General features: G+C 48.1%; 3 protein-coding genes and 1 pseudogene across 3 annotated transcripts; 2 read left to right on the forward strand and 2 right to left on the reverse strand.

Annotated features, from left to right (window-relative positions):
• The first annotated feature begins 213 nt into the window (after positions 1-213).
• LOC119352043 lies at positions 214-2,164 on the forward strand (annotated as a pseudogene).
• Positions 2,165-3,497: 1,333 nt separating this feature from the next.
• Positions 3,498-6,770, forward strand: LOC119366601 (Golgi apparatus membrane protein-like protein ECHIDNA). The gene is made up of 6 exons (XM_037632360.1): positions 3,498-3,690; positions 4,132-4,188; positions 4,286-4,489; positions 4,565-4,624; positions 5,713-5,839; positions 6,336-6,770. Exons 1-6 carry the CDS (start codon positions 3,676-3,678, stop codon positions 6,431-6,433), a joined length of 561 nt encoding a protein of 186 aa, XP_037488257.1. The 5' UTR covers positions 3,498-3,675; the 3' UTR covers positions 6,434-6,770.
• A 1,085-nt stretch (positions 6,771-7,855) lies between these two features.
• Positions 7,856-11,962, reverse strand: LOC119366609 (GDSL esterase/lipase LIP-4-like). Its single transcript, XM_037632371.1, has 5 exons — positions 11,438-11,962; positions 9,215-9,400; positions 8,969-9,123; positions 8,611-8,875; positions 7,856-8,523 (listed from the first exon to the last, which is right to left on the reverse strand). Exons 1-5 carry the CDS (start codon positions 11,874-11,876, stop codon positions 8,273-8,275), a joined length of 1,296 nt encoding a protein of 431 aa, XP_037488268.1. The 5' UTR covers positions 11,877-11,962; the 3' UTR covers positions 7,856-8,272.
• Positions 11,963-13,550: 1,588 nt separating this feature from the next.
• On the reverse strand, positions 13,551-18,961 carry LOC119366615 (GDSL esterase/lipase At1g09390-like). The gene is made up of 5 exons (XM_037632383.1): positions 18,505-18,961; positions 14,853-15,038; positions 14,601-14,755; positions 14,228-14,498; positions 13,551-14,119 (listed from the first exon to the last, which is right to left on the reverse strand). Exons 1-5 carry the CDS (start codon positions 18,959-18,961, stop codon positions 13,869-13,871), a joined length of 1,320 nt encoding a protein of 439 aa, XP_037488280.1. The 3' UTR covers positions 13,551-13,868.
• Positions 18,962-20,963: the final 2,002 nt, after the last annotated feature.

Here is a 20,963-nt window from a genome sequence, read left to right on the forward strand (position 1 = left end):
CGGATTGACTCTGTGGGTTCACCGTCACAATACGCTTTCGCCCAGTCATAATACGTTTTTACGATTCGTATAGACAAAATCATAATATAAACGAGGTGGTACTAATTAGCTCTAGCTAGATTGGTTGGTTGATTCGTGTCAGCAGGCGCTCTCTTCTGAATGTCCACCGATTACGTGGCCTAGACCTCATTGCTATCAGCAGCGGCGGCAAGCATGCAACGGCAAGAGGAGTCCAGCGAGGACATCGTGATCGTGGGAGCCGGGCTCACCGGGCTCGCCGCCGCGCTCGGGCTGCACATGAAAGGGGTGAGGAGCGTGGTGCTGGAGTCGTCCCCGGCGCTCCGGGCCTTGGGGTTCGCCTTCGCCACCTGGCCCAACGCCTTCCGCGCGCTCGATGCCCTCGGCATCGGCGACCAGATCAGAAAGCTCTACCTGCACATCCAAGGGCTGCACGTCATGTCGGCGTCCACGGGTGAGATAGCGAAGGAAGTGGACTTCAGGGACGAGTTCCGCTGCGTCAGGCGTGATGTGCTGCTGTAGGTCCTGGCGGCGGAGTTGCCGACGGACACCATCCGCTACTCCTCCAGGATCGTGTCCATCGACGACGGCGCCAAGATGCTCCACCTCGCCGACGGCTCGACTCTCCGGGCAAAGGTGCTGGTCGGCTGCGACGGGATCAACTCCGTCTCCGTGGTGGCCAGATGGCTGGGGCTCACCAAGCCGTCGCACCCCCGGGCGCTCCGCCACGCGGGGCCTCGCGCGTTACCCTCGACGGTCATGGTTTCCCGCCCAAGTTCTTGCTGGCCGGCGTGGCCTGGGTACTTGGGCGGCAGAACGGCTCGTGGTGGCACGGCGGCACGATGGTGCATGCGACGCGGCCTTGGCCCATCGCAGTGGTGCCAAGAACGCGATGCTCGCGGCCAGGTAGGCCAAGGCGCGTGGGCTATTCGGGAACGCGGTTGCCGTTGGTGCATGGTGGTGACGGTCAGGAGCAGTGCAGCAGCGACTCCTGCAGACAGACGTGTGATGCTCGCGACAGCGCACGGGAGGCGGAGGCATGCGAGTGAGAGCCGGCGACGCACATCAGATGGCAATGGCATTGAGGCTCGGCACCAGCACACCAGCGGCAGCCAGCAACGCAGCGAGCGGCTGCATCGAGCCGTGATGCGAAAACCAGCATTCCAGCAGTTGCCTGACAGCCCGAGCATGCACTGCTGCGGAGCCAAAGCACGGCGGCGACGGCTGCACACTGACTAACACTCGAGGCAGCTCCCAAACAGTAATATTTCTACATATATTACACACGTATTCTATTTGTTTCTCTTCACAATTTTTTAATTTCATCGTACATATAGCAATGTATGTATATGCACAGTGCCAATGCATATGATAACAATGCAAGTCCCTCCCATTGCATGTTGTATTTTTTATATGGATTACATAGTTCTGCAAGTGCACATATATATGCCAACAAAGCTAGCTTATACTGGATTTTATTACTATTGTGCTCAAGCTACAGTATGAAGCTTTAATTAGCACTTAATTACTCTTCTTGCTATGCTTGCAGAGGTGGAGGGATCATGCCTCATATGCAGAGTTACGCCTCATATGCAGAGTTACGTATACTTAAGAATCAGGTGCAATTTCATCGTATTTTTATTTACTTTCTACGGCTTCTTCTCCAAGTGCATATTTAGTGTATATATGTAGAACAATTGAGAGGGAGGCCCCACTGTGAGAGTTTGCAGTTTGTGTGTTGATGTTTTTTTTGAACAATCACGGGGGGGAGAGGATCCCCACCTGAATATATTACTCAAAGGTGCCCGAGGGCAAATTGCAGAATACATTATAGATTACAGCGAGAGGAGAGGTACATGCGCCAAGACACGGCAGCCTCCCTACTAACGTGGTCCTTAAATCTGAAGGACCAAAGCGTGAAATCGGAGATAATGTTCCGAATAGTATTTAGGGGGGAGTGTATCTCGTTATGGAACACACGAGCGTTTTTGGAATCCCAGAGCTTCCAGAGGACGGCAAGGGCGACAGTAGGCCAAATGTTGATGTGGAGGCCTACCGGAGTAGGAGTATCCCAGATGAGGTCGATGCGGTTAGGGGCCTGGAGTCCCAGTATGGACCAGACCTGGCCCGTGCATGGGCAGAGTAGAGCGAGGTGCGCCGCATCCTCAGAAGACAAGTCACATCGAGGGCAAGACGATCCCGAGGTAATGGTCTTGCGATGTAAGTTCGCCATCGTGCTTAGCCTGTCACGGCAGAGGAGCCAGCCGAAGATCCTCACCTTGATTGGTGCCTTGGATCCCCAAATGTGCCCAGCGTTGAGGTCAAGCTCATGGCCGGAGGAGAGCAAAGAGTAGGCGCACCTCGAGGTGAACGAGGAGCCGTGGATGAGGAACCTGTCGTCGGGCGCATTGCTTGTGGTAACATCCTGCAACAAAGACAAAACAGACGCAAGCTCGGCAGAAGCCACATTGGTTAGGCGATTCCGGAGAGTAGCGAGTAAACCATTATGCATGACATGAGATACCAGGACAGAGGGAGCAGTGGAGTGAGAGAAAAGGTGGGGGTATTTTTCTGCAAGCGGAGTCGGCAAGAGCCAAGTGTCGAGCCAGAAGAAAGTGGAAGTGCCATTGTTAGTAAGGACGAAAGAAATTTTACGAAGGTGGTATAGTTGTTGGTTAACGATTTTCTAGAGGTAGGGGGGGTTTGGTGGCCTAGATGTGAAGTCGAGAGAGTAGTGTTGAAAGAACCAGTTGACCCAAGGTAGGTTAGGTTTTTGAAGAAGTTTGAAGGCGAATTTCATGAGAAGGTAGTTGTTTGTGTGTTGATGTTGCTTGCGGTGGTGAATGGAAAGCCGGTCGTGTAGCCGTCTGTTGCGTAGTTATGTGCCGATATTGCTCGCGGTGGTGAATCGGAAGGCCGGCCGTGTAGCCGCCTGTTGCGTACTATGGTGGCAGTGGTCAGCCCTGTGAGGAGGAAAGAGAAGATTGGCATGTAGATCAGTGGGTAGCAAGAGTTTCGTGCTGATCACGTGCTCCTCAAGCACAGGCACGCGAAGATAGACGACAATAAGATTGATCATACGGTTGCGGCTAAAAGTGTAAGTGATCCGGGGGGAGGGGGGATTGAGGAGAGATGGCATGGAACTCACCAAAGTAAATGGGAGGGAACTGATGAGTGGGGAGGGATGCATCGGTGATGGAAGATGGGTCTGATTGCTGAATTGCTAGCTAGGAGAGCAAATCGGCCAGTTGTGGTTCATAAAAATTTGTGTTCGCTCCGCAGAAAAGCACGAGCATAGAATATGTATACCCGTTGCAACGCACGGGCTCTTTCCCTAGTAAAAGATTAAAAGAAAGATTACTGCCATTTTTCTTCGATATAGTAAACCAGATGAACGAATTACAGTTGCACCCCCTTTTCTCTATACCAAGTGCCAATATAAAAAGTTCGGAAAATAAGTGGAAAATAACCCGCGGTTTACTTGAGTGTACCTCACCTCCCCTCCCCTCCCCGATCCTCTTTCTCCCCTCGGTAGAGCCAGGGCGCGACCGCGCGAAGGAAGCAACGAAAGCCCAAAGCTGGCGCATCCTTAGCACCCAAGGGAAGAAGAAAGAGGCGAGAGAGCGAGGCGTCCCGGAGGCAGAGCCAAGAGGATCCATGGATCGGCCCCAGGTGATTACCCCCTAATCCCATTCCCCCCCACCTCCTCGTCGTCTTCTTCGGCTCCGCACGGAAGTTCGGATCCGAGCTCTTCGCTTCGCCTCTACCTCGAGTAGGAGGAAGGACTTGCCCAAGATCTAGCGTTTTCTTGGATTAGGGTTCTTGAGTCCGGCGTCGGATCCAGTCAGGGGGTTTCTTGGAACTGTGTCTGAATCTCGATTGGTCGCAAGAGATACATACCTACTCGGTCGCATGAGATCTAGGCTAAATTAGATCAAGATTTGGTTTCGTCTAGTAGTAGGATAATAATAGGTGGATGCAATTGAGCTGGTTTCTTGGGCTTAATTGGCTCACTGTTAAATCCTGTGGCTGGGAGTCTAATATCTTCTGGCCAGTTTTAGATCTGTTGCAATGTGACTGACTGAATGAATGATGGCATGAACGTTGTTGCAGGTGGTCAGCGAGAACTATGCCAATCCTATAACATGCCTCTTCCATGTGCTCTTCAAGGTACCTACCTGATTCTTCCTCCACGGAACCCGCATGCGCTGCTTAGGATTGTTGCTTGCATTGGATGCTTATTCATTCTTGTGTGTCTCGGCAAAAGGCGTCGGCACTGGCGTTCTACATCCTCTTCTCGCTCTTCGTGAAGAGCTTCGTCATCATCTTTGTCATCACTGTGCTCCTCGCTGCGCTCGACTTCTGGGTGGTGAAGAATGTCAGCGGAAGGATACTCGTCGGGCTGCGGTGGTGGAATGAGATTGACGATGATGGCAACAGTGTGTGGAAGTTCGAGTGCCTTGACGGGGAGGTTCGTGCTTGTTTTGTGTTTGACGTCTCTTCTGCTGTTTGATGGTGAATTGATGACCGAAGTGTTTCCTTGCAGTCTCTTGCTCGGATGAACAAAAAGGACTCGTGGCTGTTCTGGTGGACTCTTTACTTGAACGTAAGTGATATACTATCTTATATTGAGGGTTTAATGCAGTGCATGCATGAGTTTCAACATATTTAGTGATTTGGCATATCTACAAGCTAAGACTTCTATTGAGATCAAGCATATTTTGACATTAGATAATGTTTGCAGTTAATAACATGAACCAATCAGTTAGTCCTAGGCTCAGATAGAAGGCCATCATAGTTTACCAGTAACATTTTCCTACTACATCTTCTTACTTGTTTTAGTTCTCCTTTTGCTTTAGCTATATCTATATCTATGTACCAGTTGGTATGTATTTATAAGGTCAATGTTACATTGATTTTCATCAAACTACAGGATCTTGTTTTAAACAGGAGAAACACAATGTTTATAGTTAAGAGTGCTAGAGCAGTGGTTAAGATCCATTAGGATAAGTCAACATAGACATCCTTGGTAATGGTTAAATGCATAGATGATGCGTTGTGCCTTTTGCTTTTACATAAAAATATATATTTGGTTTCAGTTGTATCTTGGGTGGACTGTGGGATCATGATACGTATTACATAAACAAACCTCGATCACGGTTACATAGATAATCAGCCTTTTGTTCTAGATGCCGAGGTAGCATTATGGCTATTATCCTTGGCCTTGTAACTTGATGTATCCTGACATTTTGGTTTCATGGTTAATGGAACTGGGCGAGTCCCTATTCTTCTAAAAAAATATGCTCACAATGAGATTCTATCTTCATACTAACTCATCAATCCCTTTACTACTAGCATCTATTAAATGTAAATATTATGTGTTTGTGTTCTTTTTCCCTATACCTGTCTTTATGTTCTTTTCCCCAGTGTTACTGCTAGACCATAGTACACAGCACTAAGTTTGGCTGCTGTATTTCTCTAGAAGAATTTTCACCTAATGCAGCTGATGCATAAAAATCTTGAGATGTAGATAACTGAGCCTGTGTGCCAACACTACCATAATCTATGAAAGTGTTCTCTAATCCCTTTGATACACTTTACTGTCTTACTAATTAATGTAGTAAGTAATTATATTAGACTTCTGTAGCTTTGTTTGAACGATAGAGAATATATAACAGCACCTCCATGTTTCAGGCTGCTGCATGGATCATTCTTGGGATATTTTCACTCATTAGACTTGAAGCTGATTACCTTCTTGTTGTTGGAGTTTGCTTGACTCTAAGCCTTGCGAACATCGTGGGATTCACCAAATGCAACAAAGGTATGGCATACTTACATTCTTGTCAACATTTATCAGATGGGGGGAAGTTGTTTTGTACTGTATTGTGCATTGCCCTCACAAACTGCTTATTTATTCTGATAAGCAAATAAGCAACATTATCTATTCGAAGTAAGATTCACTGATAAAATGTTGTAATTCCAGTTCTGCATAACTTCATTACATACCTTTGATATTATTTGTTGGTCTTTCCCTTTTTTGGAACATTGAACTTGTCAGTTCAGCTTCTTGGATTTACAGCCAGATAGTTACTTTGCATATGTGCAGTAACAGAATAACATGAAATTACTATTTTTGTTCTTTCAATCTTCATTTAGCCTGTTGCATTCCACTTTGCTTTTGTTTACTTTATGAGCTCTGCTTTTGTGGTATTATCCATTTACCTTTTTAGAAACAAAAGTTATGTGTTCTTTGTTGAAGCTTGTTGTGATATACCTATCAAATCTTACACACTTCATCGTGGGCATTTATATTACAGATGCCAAGAAGAACATCCGAGCTTTTGCTGAAAATGCCGCTCAAAACGCCATCACATCCCGCATCACATCATCCCTGCAGTCAGCATTCGGTATCTGAAGTCCAGATTACAGAGGCCCAAAATTACATACAACTGTGTACCATCTGTCAAAGAAGATCAGCTTGTGATATCCCGTTTTCATGTGATTTTGGCTTATATACCAAGTAGGTCGATTTTGATTGGAGTGACACTATGATGGAATACAGCGTACTAATTAGCCCTAGGTAAATTTACACTTTCTCCTGTACTAAAGAGCATACTTTCTTCTTCTCTTGTACCCTGGTGTGGCCTAGAGGTTCGAAGCATGTCTTCCAATGCAGAAGGCCTTTTTTGTTTGTGAAAAGGACATGGTTCTGTTATGATTCCTCACATGTTGGACCTGCCTGAGTTCTTGCATGTGCCCTACTAGTGCCCTGGAGACGCAGTTGTCTGTTGTTGAACCTTGAATCAATCTCACACCAAATTTCACCATCTTGTACGCATGGTGAGAAACCCTAACCTTGTCGCCTTGATGAGAGCTTTGTCTAATACATTCTGACGTACATCGCAGCCTTAAAGACCAACTTAAAGACGAAGCGTTGCCATCTGCCTAGCGTAGCACATATGATGACTAAAACCCTAACCTATGTACTAAACTGTAGCTGAGGCACAGTGATTACCCTCCCTGCCATCGACCGTCGAAGTGGCAGGCAGAGAGAAGGCGAATTCGCGGGCTCACCGGCAAAGATTGAAGGATGGAAGACTTTACCCTAGTCGCCTTTGCGGGAGGGGAAAAGAAGGAATACTAAATGATTGTTTTGTTGTTGCACTTTGTTAATGCCATGCAATGTTTTTCTCCTTGATTGTATGCCCAATCCAGAACAGCAGTGGTGTACACGATTGAATGTGACAACAAACAATGTGCAAAAAAAAGTGATTAACTTAAGCAAAAAAAAGTGATAACAAACAATAAAACAGCAAGGAAAAAACAATGAGTGATGGTGGATTGAAGATTCAAAGGACCTCTTCAATTCACAGGATTCTAAACATTGTAAGAATTGTATAAAGTACATGTTAGATTTTTTGTTATGAAACCAGCCTATCAGGGCTTGCATTTTCTTCGATTAATTTTAGGCTATCCGTCGATGTTCGTTTAGTGAGAGAAGATGTCGACTACGACACGTTTGTGATGACTTCGTCAATCTTAAGATGGTGTGCCGGCTCAGTATCTTGAAGGTGCTCATAGAAATAGTGTTTGTGTGTGCGATTCTATTGTGTTAGTATAAATACAAAATTGCACTGCTATGTCTTCTTGAGCCCTATGAGATTGCGCTTGCACCAAAGTGTGTCTGATTACAGCATGACAATATACGAATCTCGGAGTCGAGATCATCCTATGAAAGTTAGAAAACAATAGATACAAAAAAATTCATATGGGTTGCTATTTTACAAATCAAACAATCCAAAACGAAAATTTTGTGCTAGAAATACAATATTCTGTATAAAAAAGTGCCTATGCTTGGAAGTTTTTGTATTACCTTCTTTTACAGATCAAATAAATCTATGATTCACCGTTTTTCATGAGCTCTGTGAAATCCCAGCCGCCACATACATTGTCTATACACATACACCAACAAAGCAAAATCATTATACTCCAAAAGTGCAAAGAAAATATCGACAACTTTTTACTTGTAGCCGAGGGAGCTATTTGCCTATTGTGTACAAGGAGCCAACAATCAGCTGCGACCTTTACAACACCCACATCATCCATCGTGGTCATCGTATGGATTGATCTTCACCATTATCCACTCATCCATGATCCATTCGAAGCTTCTTCTTTTTTCCTTTTTGTCAAGAAACCATTCTTTTTAAAGACCCGGCCAAAGTAAGTTCGTGGTTCAATCGTTGATTGATGAGCATCAAGACACAGATGATGGCTTCTTGGAGCCACCATTGAGCAAGCTCGCCAGCTTTACTCTGGGCTTGGAGTACTCGCCACTCATGGCATGCTTGGCGGCAAGGCCGCTGCCGAAGTCGGTGAAGTGCACGCCGTCCCAGCTCAGCACCTTCTCCTCCGGCCCGCAGAGATCGCCGCAGCCGAACTTCCCCGGCATGAAGTTGTAAGGCGGGCCGCCGTTTCCGCAGCACACCATCAATGGCCACTCAATCCCTGAAGAGAAGAACGAGAAGACGATGAGAAGAATTCCCAGAGACTCAACTTCTTACCATTGGCATTTTTTGATTGAATTGTTCATACCGTATTTGGTGTGGTTGGCGACGAAGCCGTACTTGATGGCGAACATGTCGGTGTAGACGACGGTGGCGTCCTTGAGGCGCAGCCGCACCTCGTCGCAGAGGTCGCTGAGCTTCTTGTTGAAGGCCTGCGCCGCCCGGTTGTGGCTGGCGAGGCAGCCGTGCGCGTCGTGCTCGCCACCCTTCTCCTGCACCACCAGCGCCGGCAGGCAGCCCAGGGCGCCCGTGCCATGGATCCAGAACTTCCTCGCGCCATTGTCGTACAGGATCTGGAAAACCACAGTCGCCAACAATAACTTCTGTCAGCGTAACAGCTTGCTTGTAAGAATAAGAACATCTTCAGACGGCGCATCGTAATTTACCCGGATCGCGTCGCCGATCTCGCTGACTATCTGTCTGAACTTCTTGTCCCACTGATCGGACGGCGTGTGCATCACGCCGGCGACGTCGTTGTGGCCGATGTCCATCATGTAGAGCGCGTTCTCGAAGCCCTCCTTGCTCACCGGGCCCTTCAGTCCTGCAAGAACGCAACGACTCTTGTCAGACACATTCCTTCATTCTCCTGCAAGTTGCAACTGTGAGATGTGATGGCAACAAGGATGGCGAACCTAGCTCGATGAGCTCCAGGGATCTGCGCTTGAAGTAGACGAACTGGTCGACCTGGACATTGAGGGAGTAGGGGGAGACGCCGTGGGACACCGTGGAGCCGGCCATGGCGAAGTTGACACCGTTGCTGTAGTCGGAGCCCACTGCCTTCAGGTACGGATTCAGCTCATGCGTCTTCAGACTCGCGCCTGGAAAGATGATACCAAGGATTGAGTATGCAAGACTAATTTCCAGCTTTCGAACACAGGTAATTTTGTAGTAAGCCTCAGCTTGTTCATATGAAAGGAAGTTCCAGACCTACTTCTACCGAATTTTCGTAAGTGCCGGAAAAAAAAGCCTTATCCAAGGACAATATCTTGGACAGCTCGTTAATCAAACCATGTCCCTACACACAACCGAATGTATCTGTCACAACCATATGCTACAGAAACTTAGCTCTTATCACAAGGGAACAATAGGCACTCACAGGTGCCCCCCACCATGTGTATCTCAACCATCTTATCCAGGCTATGTGATAACTCCTATTATTGTACGTACTTGATATCCTCAATTGGATGTTGAAGCTTTCATGACAAACATATTGAAAGTACATATGCTTTCTATTCTGATTTAATGTCACCGCTATGCCTTCACCCAAACTTTTTTTGAAACTAACCTTCACCCAAACTTATTATTTACTGGAATAAATAGCATTGTGATATAAATTCGCTCAAAAACTTGGAGGGCATGCACAGATCACATATCACGCATCTCAGGGAGCAATAGCATCATGGATGGGACTGCTGTCCATGTGCACACAGTGTGAGAGCCATGAACCATCACATGGTGACACATTCTTGAGAGGATCATGGCATGCAAATTGCCCGTAATAGCAAATATTATAAACTAATTAAGGCGGCTGAATCGGAACTTATAAGTGGGCGGAAATGATTCTTAAACATCCCACCCCCATTTCCACTACAGGTGGATAAAGTTTGACCGCGCGAGCAAACATAACGCAACATGAATTAATCGCAATTGAACGATTCCTTGCACGCTGGCATCGTCATGGCATATAGAGTAACCATTAAAGAAGACAAACTGGGACAAGAAAACCATGTGGGATGTGGCTGGTGGGTGTTCAAACCCTAACTGCAATGTCATGTTCCGATCACGGCGTTAATCGCAATGTCACTGTGTTGACCCAGCAACTGACAGAACAGACAACACATGGGTGTGTAAAAATGAACCCACAGAAGTAACCATCAGCTGCATGGCTGTGATTGGAGCGGCCGTTTCAAAATTATTACTATATCATCTGCACGCTTTGGTTAAGATCTACTAGCCCAATCCCCTTTCAGAATGTACAATATTCTACTACTAAGATAAAGCCGTGCTTGGCCCGTGGCTAATTCAGGCGCTAAACGCCGTGCCTAATTCTTTTTAGTTTTACCGAGGTAGCTTTACTACACCTTTTGTGCCGAACAAAGCTGGCCTACGTTGCATAGCTTCACCCTCTGTTCTTCACCTGTTTGGCCTGCCAACCTCTTTGTCTCCACAGAGATAAACAACTAGTATAACTAAGCACAAAGAACAGGTCTTGTCAAAAAATTGGATCATGCAAGGAGATTGCTCTTTCTTAACCCAGCAGTTGGCATCTACAGGCCAGCCACACCCAACCACGACTAGCAGGTCAAAATTACAAGACGATAGGTTTCTTTCTTTCTCTCCCCCGATTGGAGACGAGAAGGACAAAAAGGAGAGGGAAATCAGCCATTGTTAGGTTAGGTAGCACATGCTCGCGACTACCGCTTCAACCACCGTTTTGACAGCACCCGATATTTTTTTAAGTATCTCTTCCACGTTGAAGGCGACATGACCAGCTTGTTGACCCAGATTACTCGAGATCACCCATGACCCATCCATCCACCCACCAACCGAGCCGGCTACGTACAGAGTTCCGGTTGCTCGGTGCGCCGTGGATCGGCGGGAATTTCACGGGAACGGGTCGGTTCCGGCGAGGCGAGGATCGGAGGAAATTCACTTGAGACGATCATGTGCAATTTAGCCATGTTTCTTTGCAGCTATGCTATAGTGGTTTATAATTTCAAATTGATGACGAGCAGCTGATAAACAAGTAATCTGGAATTTGGAATTCACAATTGAGCACTCGGTTTGTTGACAAATGGCGAGATGTGGTAATTATTGACGGGCCGGAGGATATGGGTTGTGGTTGAGCAACTCACAGATGAAGTCGATGATGACGCGGCCGTCGGAGAGGCGGCCGGTGGGGCGGCGGAAGTAGGTGCGTCCCTCGGGCGGCATGATGTGGATGCCCCCGGCCGCCGCCACGCCGCCGGTGTCCGAGTTGGAGTCGCCGAAGTTGAACAGCACCACCGGCGGCTCCGCTTTCTTCGGCTTCTCCTTCTCCGGCTCCGCCTTGGCCGCGGCCACCGCCTCCCCGCCTCCTACCACCCGTGCCGCTTCGTCGCCGCTGGTGGAATTCGTGGCCACGGCCACGACGGTGCCGAGGTTCTGGCGGACGGCGCCCATGGCGGACGGCGACAGGAAGGTGAGCGACAGCACGATGACCGCCACGCCCACCGCCGCGAACACGCAGTAGTACTGCAGGCGAAGGCTGACCACCTTCGCGCCGCCGTTGGGCCCGCCCGCCGCCATGGCCATCGATGGCCCCTCGCAGCTCCTTCTCGGCTTCTCGCTCCCTTGCCCCGGTCTCTCTCACGACGCGAGCGGTGGAAAGTTTCCACTGCAAAGTGTCTACGCGCGTACGCGTATATATGGCGGGATCTTCTTTCCCCTTTTTTTCACAGTGCATCTTCTGAAATTAATTTTTTTATTGCAATTTTTTTATGTTGTTATGTTTAGAGAACTGAAATGGAGCCACCAATTGCACATGCTCCATAAATAGATGATGTTTTGAACATTTTAACATGAACCGCATATGAACTGAATTGAGTGAACAAACACAGCAAAACGTGTCTATATAAATTCGAGTCACAGAAAAACCAAAACGTCTTAAATTTGTGAACCGAGCAAGTGTTTTAGAGTGGCAGTGAAGCGTTTGGTTAAATATCTTTGTAAAATTCAAAGAAACACCCGTTAAATTTCAGGAAGTGATTGCTGGTTTGGCTTCGCGTAGATGGCAACGACATGATTATTGGAGGAGAGGTGGGGAGAGGGTGTTGACGAAGCCGCCGAGTGACGGCCGCATGGACGTTTTCAAACTCGCAAATGCGGGTGAGGGAGGGGGTGGGGTCTGGCTGGCACAAGAATCTTCTTTCCAATGGTGACTGCAAATGTACAAGTTTACGGTTCAGATCTGTTCCAAAAAAGAAAGCCTAGTGGTTTCTAGTCCTTAGCAGCAGCACCTCAGTTGGTCCCCGTTCTGCACCCTAATTATTTTCTAATAGAAGGGGGAAACTGCATAATTAATTAATTAATTAATTACATCTATTTTGAAACGGAGGGAGTAGATCACTACATGGAAATGGAATGATGGAACCAGCTGGGATGTATTCCTTGGCAGAGTTGTAATTTGATCGAACCTTGTTTGCGCTTTGACTTCTCTGACCAATGCGAAACCAAGCCAGACGGGTTCTTCCTTCTTCCTTGCCTAGAAAGTGGGCAGAAAAAGGAAAAATAGGTAGCCATGGCCGAGACTCCGAGCTCCATGTAGACCTGAAACTTTGGACGCATCTGATCTGCCTGTATTTCCAGTCTGTAGTCTGTACAAACCGGTTGAAATTTTTGCATGTCTCCATGATATGCTCCAGGAATGGTGACACCCCTCTACCATCTCCCAAAAACAAACTACCCCCTCCCAAAATATAAGATGCCACTACATCTAATGTGTGAGTACATTAGATGTAATAACATCTTATATAGCGAGACGGGGGAGTATTATATAATACTCTTCCGTCACAGTCACAACGTCAAAAAAACGTAATTTTAGTGACTAATTGTATCCATGTAAAAGGATTTCCGTGCCTCATTTGATTTTTCTCAGTGTTTGCTTTCCATGTGTCACGGTCTCAATGATGCGAGTTCTTCTCCTTTAGATCTTCAGAAGTAAAAAGATATTGGATGTGTTTAGGGCACATCTAGATGTGTTCTAGTTATTGCACATCTAAGTGAGTGAATCAAGCACAAAGAGAAAAAGAAAAAAGAAAATATCCACACGAATCTCAATATAAGATCAATGATGTAGGAATTAGATGTGCAATACTTATGGCACATCTAGATGTGCTTTAGTAAAACTGAAAGATATTTAGCTTAGCTTCTGTGCCACTAAATGATAAGATATTATTCATTTTTGCAAGTTAAAAAACGACAAAAGCATGTTAAATACTCATCTCTATTTAATATTTATTGATCAAAATTCAGAATTTCTTAGACAAGTTCATATATGGCACACAGCCACAGACAACCTGCATATGCATTAACTTAACCCCTAGGATATGATATACGCACACTTCGATTATACATAAAGGAAAAGAAAAAGAAAAGAAGAAAAAGAAGATCCCATCTTTCACGGCGGCTGTGAGTCTGCGATTAAGGACTTCCGATGAACTCGCATTGGGGGTTAGTTTTTGTTAGTACCTTCACCTTCATCATTCCTATATCTCAAAGCATTGGGCTCACTGGACCGACGCATCATTACGAGGCCTTGGACTTGGCAGGCTTGACCAAGCTGGTGAGCTTCATCCTAGGGACGGAGTACTCGCCGCTGATCGCCATGGAGGCCACGATGCTGTTGGCCGCGTCGGTGAAGTGGACCCCGTCCCAGCTGATGAACTTGTCGCCAAGCTTGCACAGGTCCATGCTGTCGCCCATGCAGCTCTGCTTGGGGTCGTAGTTGTAAGGGGGCCCTCCGTGGCCGCAGCATGTCATCAACGGCTTCTCGATCCCTGAGAATCGACAGGAACCAACACAAGTTTATATTCACGAACAACGATTACTGAACGATGATCTCGTTGCAGCTTGTTGGCAAAGTGGAATTGGCATCGTTAACTTACCGTGTTTGGTGTGGTTGGCGACGAGATCGTACTTGATCGCGAACATGTCCACGAAGATGATGGACGATTTCTTCAGCAGCAACCGCAGGTCGTCGCAGGCCTCGCTCAGCAACGTGTTGAACCTCTTGGCGGCATTGTTGAACTTGGCGATGCACCCGTGCTCGTCGAGGTCGCCGTCGCTGGCCCTCGGCATCGCCAGCTTCGCCGGCAGGCATCCCAGCGCGCCTGTCCCGTGTATCCAGAACTTCCTTGCCCCGTTCTTATGCAGAATCTGCAGTTTCGCAAGGGTCGAACACTCAACGGTCGTTGCACAGAGTAATTAACCACTGTTTCAGAATTTACGGAAATCCGTCTCTGAACCATGTGTATGTACCTCGATGGCTTTCCTGATTTCGGCAACGAAGTGGGGAAGCTTTGCGAGCACTTCGTCGTAGGGCAAGTAGAGAATGGAAGTGATGTCGTTCTGCCCAATGTCCATGGTGTACAAAGCTCGTTCGAAATCCAGCATGTTGAGCGGGGCGGGCTCATCTGAATGACATTCACCAGGAAATAACCAACAAGTTTGTCAGTTGAGACGGTGCGTCAAAGAAACCAGAAACCTTGGTCAGATCGAGAGGGAGCAAACCTCTTGTGATGGAGTCGTTGCACCTGTCCCTGTAGAAGATGAACTGATCGATCTGCACGTCCAGTGAGAACGGCGTGTCCCCTGGCGTCGCGGTGGCTCCGGCGATGGCGAAGTTAACGCCGTTGCTGTAGTCGGAACCCAGCGGCTTCATGTAGGGGCTCAGGTGGTGCGTGTTCAAGGTCTCACCTGAAGAAGAGGAAATGGCAGAGCAAACCGTTAAACTGTCAGCCAAGTGAAGCATCGAAAACTGAAAAATTCGGATTTATTTCTGCAAATGTTCCGCATCCCAATGGAAAAAAACAGTAAAAAAACACACGTATGGGGCAGGACATGTGTTGTTTATCCTTCCACTTGTGCTCTATGAAAAAGATTCTCCATCCATATATGTTATGCAGGTGAGCTGTTGAGCTCAAAGTCGAGAGGCGTTTGATCGAGTCCACACGATAGTGTTGACTTGCATAGTACAGGAGCAGTAAACTGCAAGGCATTTTTGCCGTGAGTGGTACTCTTATGTTTAATCCTTCTTAATTCTTTCATGCTTTTGGCATTTTACAGGTGCAGTGTTTTTTTTCGTAGTTTTTTTTCTTTTTTGCTTTTTGGCAAGAATAAGATGCACTTGAACAGTACCAGCAGTCGCTGCAGGGAGCAAGTGGAGCAGAAGCATAAACACTAACATGTGCAGAAAAAATTTGATGGGGTTCCCGTGGCTAGCTTGTGTTCTTGCCACTGGAGAACATGAAACTGCCATAGATAGCCTCACCACACCAGTTGACAGAGAAGCTACTTCTGTCAGACATTGAAGCAGATCCCTCGTCTTGCTCTTGCACTCACAAGAGATAGTAGTATCTTCCGACAGTGCATAGATCTGCCTTGTCCAGGGATGGAACCAGCCATTTCACTCCATGAAGCTCAAACCCGCCCCTTTCTTGGCTCCCTTCTCGACCATCATATGCCGAATGGCTCTCGCATCATCCCATCGACCATTGACTGCATACAAGTTGAACAGAAGTACAGAACAGCATAACATCCACCATGTTGTGGCTCTAGCTCAATGAGCTGCTTCCCTACACGTTCGCCGACAGTGATATCATTATGCATCCGGCACGACGACATGAGCGCACCCCCATTGGGATGCATGTGGCTCCGTTGGCATATCCAACAACACGGTATCAGCCTCCTCAACACGACTTGCACGCCCAAGGAGATCGGCTAGGCACCCATAGTGCTCTGTCTGTGGCTCGACCCTGTGGTGCCGCATCGACTGGAAAATTCTCCTCCCTTGGTCGGCACGGCCCGTGTGGGTGCACGCGCATAAAGCAGCAACGAACGTTGGCTGATTTGGCAGAAAACCGTTTCCGAGCATCCTTTGGAACAACTCGAGTGCACGGTCAGCATGGCCGTTCATCGCAAGCCCTCCGATCAACAAGTTCCACAGCACAACTTCACAGCAGCGAAGAGAGTCAAAAGCACGGCACGCCTCGTCCATAGCACCCACACTTGTCTTACAGTACCGGCGCGGTACTCATTTTATCCTCTTCTTTTGTCAACAGAAGACACGCACGCTTTGCGTATTCGCGAAAAAGAAAAACTAGCTAGTCGGAAACTAGAAGAGGGGAACCGTCTGGATGGATCCGAAACCTCTGGCCTGTCATCCGTCTTGTGGGTGAGCGAGGATGGCGCGGCATGAATGCGGGAGGCCTGGAAGACTCGAGCGCTTGTTCGTCCAACCAACAACCACAAGGACAAACGTATTACAGTACTGCTAGGAAATTGTTGCGTCGGTGCGGATCTCTTGTTGTGCGGCCTTGTGGGGATCTATCGCTCCGACGTGTACGATATGATCATATGGGGACCGGCCGGCCGGGACATTGATTCTCTCTCGAAAACTCGAACGGAAGAAGGTGCAACTCAACTCGATTTCCCTTCCTTGTGCGGGATTGGGCCCCAGCATCCACTCAAAGGGAGAGATGTCGGTCTGAGCACCACGGGATCAAAGCGCGTAATACGGAGCAGAAAATTACTATTACTACGTGGCCGGTGGCCATGTGCAGGGAACGACCAAAAAGGTGGCTAAAAGATGGGCAGAGGTAGCCGCCGGTGGTTCGGTCGATCGAGCCATGTGATGCTAGCGCTAGCGCAGCATGTGATTTTTTGGGTGTTTTTTAAATAAAAAAAAAGAGGAGTGAGGACTCAGGAGTGGGTGAGGAGTTGCTGCAGCTAGCTACGTCAGGTCGCTCCTCCCTTGCTCGCTAGGCATTCCCAGCCAACTCGCTCCGTGCCGGTGCCACCCACCCCTCGCTCCACCACACCCACCTCGTCGTCCAGGTCCTAGCTAGCTACGTCATGTCATCCACGACGAGAAATTCGACTCACCCTCGTCGTCGTCGCATTACACTCCGCCGAAAACGTGCAGTAGTACTACTGCATACTGTGGTCACCCACTCACTCCTGATGCTTAAGATGAGTAAGCTCAGGTGCGCGTGTGTGCGTGACGAGACGAGACGAACCCGGCCGGGCAGGCAGAGGAGCTGTCGGCGTCGTGCGATCGGATCCAGCGGCCAGCGCGGCGCCTTCACCAACCACTGGTTGGATGGCTGGATGGATATGCATGCCACCCTTCTGCTTAACTGATCTACTCCTACGATCTCATTTCTTTTCCTTTCTTTCAACGAAAGCTAAACCTACGTAAGTTGATTTAGATTAGTGCGGGGTGGTTGGCATTCGACAACGGCCGCATGCACGAGGATGCTTCAAAACCTGGCATGAGATTCCGTGTTCCCACACAAGCGGCTCGCTTTTCTTTCCTCCTTTCCGGCCACGGCCAGAGAGGTCGGTCAGTGCGCATCATCTGTGGTTGCCAGACCGAACGGACAGACAGACGTATGGACTTTGGTCTTTGGCGTCAACCGCCATCACACGAAAACGTTGGTTGGCCATCAATTCGGGGGTGGATCTACCTCCCCGCGGTGGCCGTGGCCCATGCGCCTGGTTTCTCATGGAAACGGGACAAGAGCGGCGGAGAGACGCGTCTCGCCCAGGTTTTGGCGTCAAGCCGAACGCGTCAAAAACCAACGGAATCCGCCAGACCACGTTGATTCGGTGGCCTGGAAGAAATGCGACGGCATGCTAGCTGGGCAGATGTAGATGGATGGAGGTCAGGTCACGATTTGGCCGCCAAAACTTTCACACGGCATGGCGGGGAAGGCGAAAACAGTGTACCCGTCGGACCGCGTTCGTGTTTTTTCAGCTGATGGCAGGTCACACACCATGGTTATGAGCTCCAACGACGGTCAAGAAAAATCAATCAAATATTAATGAAAGGGAAATTATTTTCAATTCAAATGCCAGCGATTAACCATGATTTCCAATTCTTCCACCAACCTTGTTAGCAATTTTCAGTTCAAACGCGCCCTCTTCCTCCCCACAATCGATTCCCAATGCGGCCAAGCATATTGGAGATAGATTACGCAATCCGACAAGACATTCGGTGGATTGATCTACTAGCGCTGGTAGTAAATTCCCTCGAGAGAAAAAAACAGTACTACTCGTAGGAGTATTTAAATTACTAACACTTGGTTAATCTAATCAATTTCTACTTTGCCTGAAGTGACGGTGAGAGAGGAGAGGAGAGGGGAACGCGGGGGGTACTCACAGATGAAGTCGAGGACGACGCGGCCGTCGGAGAGCCGCCCGGTGGGGTGGTGGAAGTAGGCGCGCCCCTCCGGCGCCGAGATGCGGATCCCCATTATCGCCGCCACCCCGCCCGTGTCCGAGTTGGAGTCGCCGAAGTTGAACACCACCACCTCCTTGGGCTTCGTCACCACCTTGGCCGCCGCCTTCGCCGGCGCCGGCGCCGTCCCCTTGATCTTCCGGTGCTCGCCCGCCCCGGCCCCGGACCCGGCGGGCGCCGCGGCGGTGGCGAGCGCGGAGGTGGTGGAGAGGGCCGCGCCGCTGCCGGCGGCCGGCATGTAGCGGAGCGTGGCGAACAGGACGGCCCCGGCCACCGCGCCCAGCACGCAGTAGTACTGCAGCCGCAGCAGGCTCATGTTCTTCATCAGCCCGCCGCCGCCGCCGCCGCCATTGCCTCCCCCGTTCGGCCCGCTCGCCATGGCTGGCCTTCCCCGACTAGCTGGCCACTGCCGCTGTCGGTCTTCTCCCTCCGTGCTCTCTGGTGTGCGACTCTTGTCTGTCTCTCAGTCTGTGTCTGTGTGTGTTGTTTATATACAGTGTTATTTAGGGAGCTCCCAAATGCACATAGCACAATGCTTCAAACGAAGAGAAAGCCCGGAATAAAGAAACCATGTCGAAACTACTTCACAAACGATGCCGGCTGGACGATTCATGCACGATAGTTAATCCACCGGCTGCGTTGCACCTAATCCTACGCATGGATGGTCCGATTTGCAGTATCGTCCAGCAATCGTCCAACAGGTATCGTGTGTATAGCAGCACTCAAACCATGTTGCACACAACATGTGCAGGGTTAGTGTGTGCCCTGTTTTCCCTTTATTTTCGTGGCTTTCATTCTACACCAGCTACCTAAGGGTAACAAGCTACTCTCTCTGTTCCATATAAAAGTATTTTTGACACTATACACATTCCTCATACTTTAAAAAAAAAAGAGCAATATGGTCCTTTTTTCAAAAAAAAAATTAACCTCCTGTCTTTATATCATTATGATGCACACAGTCATATTTATTAATTATTATATTAATTAGGGTACCGAACAAAGGCAACAACGGCTAAACAATTACAAGATAAATGAAATGGACACATATGACACTTTTTTTTGCGACAACACGTTCAAGAAGGAATAAGCGCCATTCGTGCCCCGTCGCCACGTCCGGACGAAAACATCAAAGACAAGGATGTCATCCTCTTTGTCGAGACCAAACAACGAAGGTTAGAACTTCAGCGAGGAGACAATGCCTTCAAGAAGATAACACCGCAAATTTGTCGCAACTCCAACCAATCAAAGGCAGAATAAGAGCTTTCACCCTGGACATGAAGTGGTGTTCCAATCATCATGTTGAAGATGGATCTCCGGCAGTCACGGACCCTATACTCCACACTAGGCCGAAATTGCACTAGCAGATGGGTGCGACATCTTTCCACGCATCTCGCTCGCACAGCCGCCCACCGTCAGCATGAATGTCGTCACGGCGCACGCCACCGCGATCACCCACATCAGCCAACAGACACAAGGAAGGGGAGCTCCCCTGCCCGTAGCCGCTACCATAGTCTACGCAACGCCCCGCCATGAGAGATCACTGCGCATCCTGAATGTCTTCTTCATCATGGCTATCGTCGACACCGTCTTCATGCATGCCTTCTACCAGGGTGGGGGAAGGAGACGTGTTCCGCGTCCGCCACAATGTCCAAGTCCTAGTCGTCTGCCATGCTCGTCTGTTGGAAATATGCCCTAGAGGCAATAATATTGTATTATTTATTTCCACAGTTATAATTAAGAGTTTATATTCTATGTTATAATTATTATGATCATGGAATATGTGATTCAATAGAAAACTCATATGCATGTGTAGAATGATAAACGGTAAAACCTGATTCCTAGTATTACCTCTAGGACTAGCTCAAGTGTTGTTTGTGATCACGTTTTCTGGATCTTGGGATATCGTTAAGTGTAATGATAGTCCAAAAACAACTTTGAGAACATGACGTTGGAAGAACGATCATATTGAGTTGTGTAAGTGCATCTAGTACCACCCCTAGTTGGTTTTGGAGTATTGACAACAAACGTGGTTGAGGGACTAATCTGTTTGTGACAATTGCAGGATAACACATGTAGAAGTCTCTCATTGATTCAGTTTACCTATCAGTGACGACCCCTAAAAATGTATGAAGACATTAAAGACAATGGTGGTTCATGAAGACATTCACATTGAAGATAATGACGTGTGAATACATTCACTTGAAGACTATGGAGTGCGGAGACATAATTTCTTTCGTAGTTTCATTTTATTTTTTGTTGAGTCATAGGAACCACCGAACTGTTAAGTGGGGTCCAGGTGAACAAAGTCGGAAGAGTGACATGATGCTCAACCCAAATCCTATGTTTTCGAGCGAAGACAATGAGATCAAAGCTTATCCATA

The sequence above is a fragment of the Triticum dicoccoides genome, chromosome 1A (assembly GCF_002162155.2).
Source record: "Triticum dicoccoides isolate Atlit2015 ecotype Zavitan chromosome 1A, WEW_v2.0, whole genome shotgun sequence".
Taxonomy (NCBI): domain Eukaryota; kingdom Viridiplantae; phylum Streptophyta; class Magnoliopsida; order Poales; family Poaceae; genus Triticum; species Triticum dicoccoides.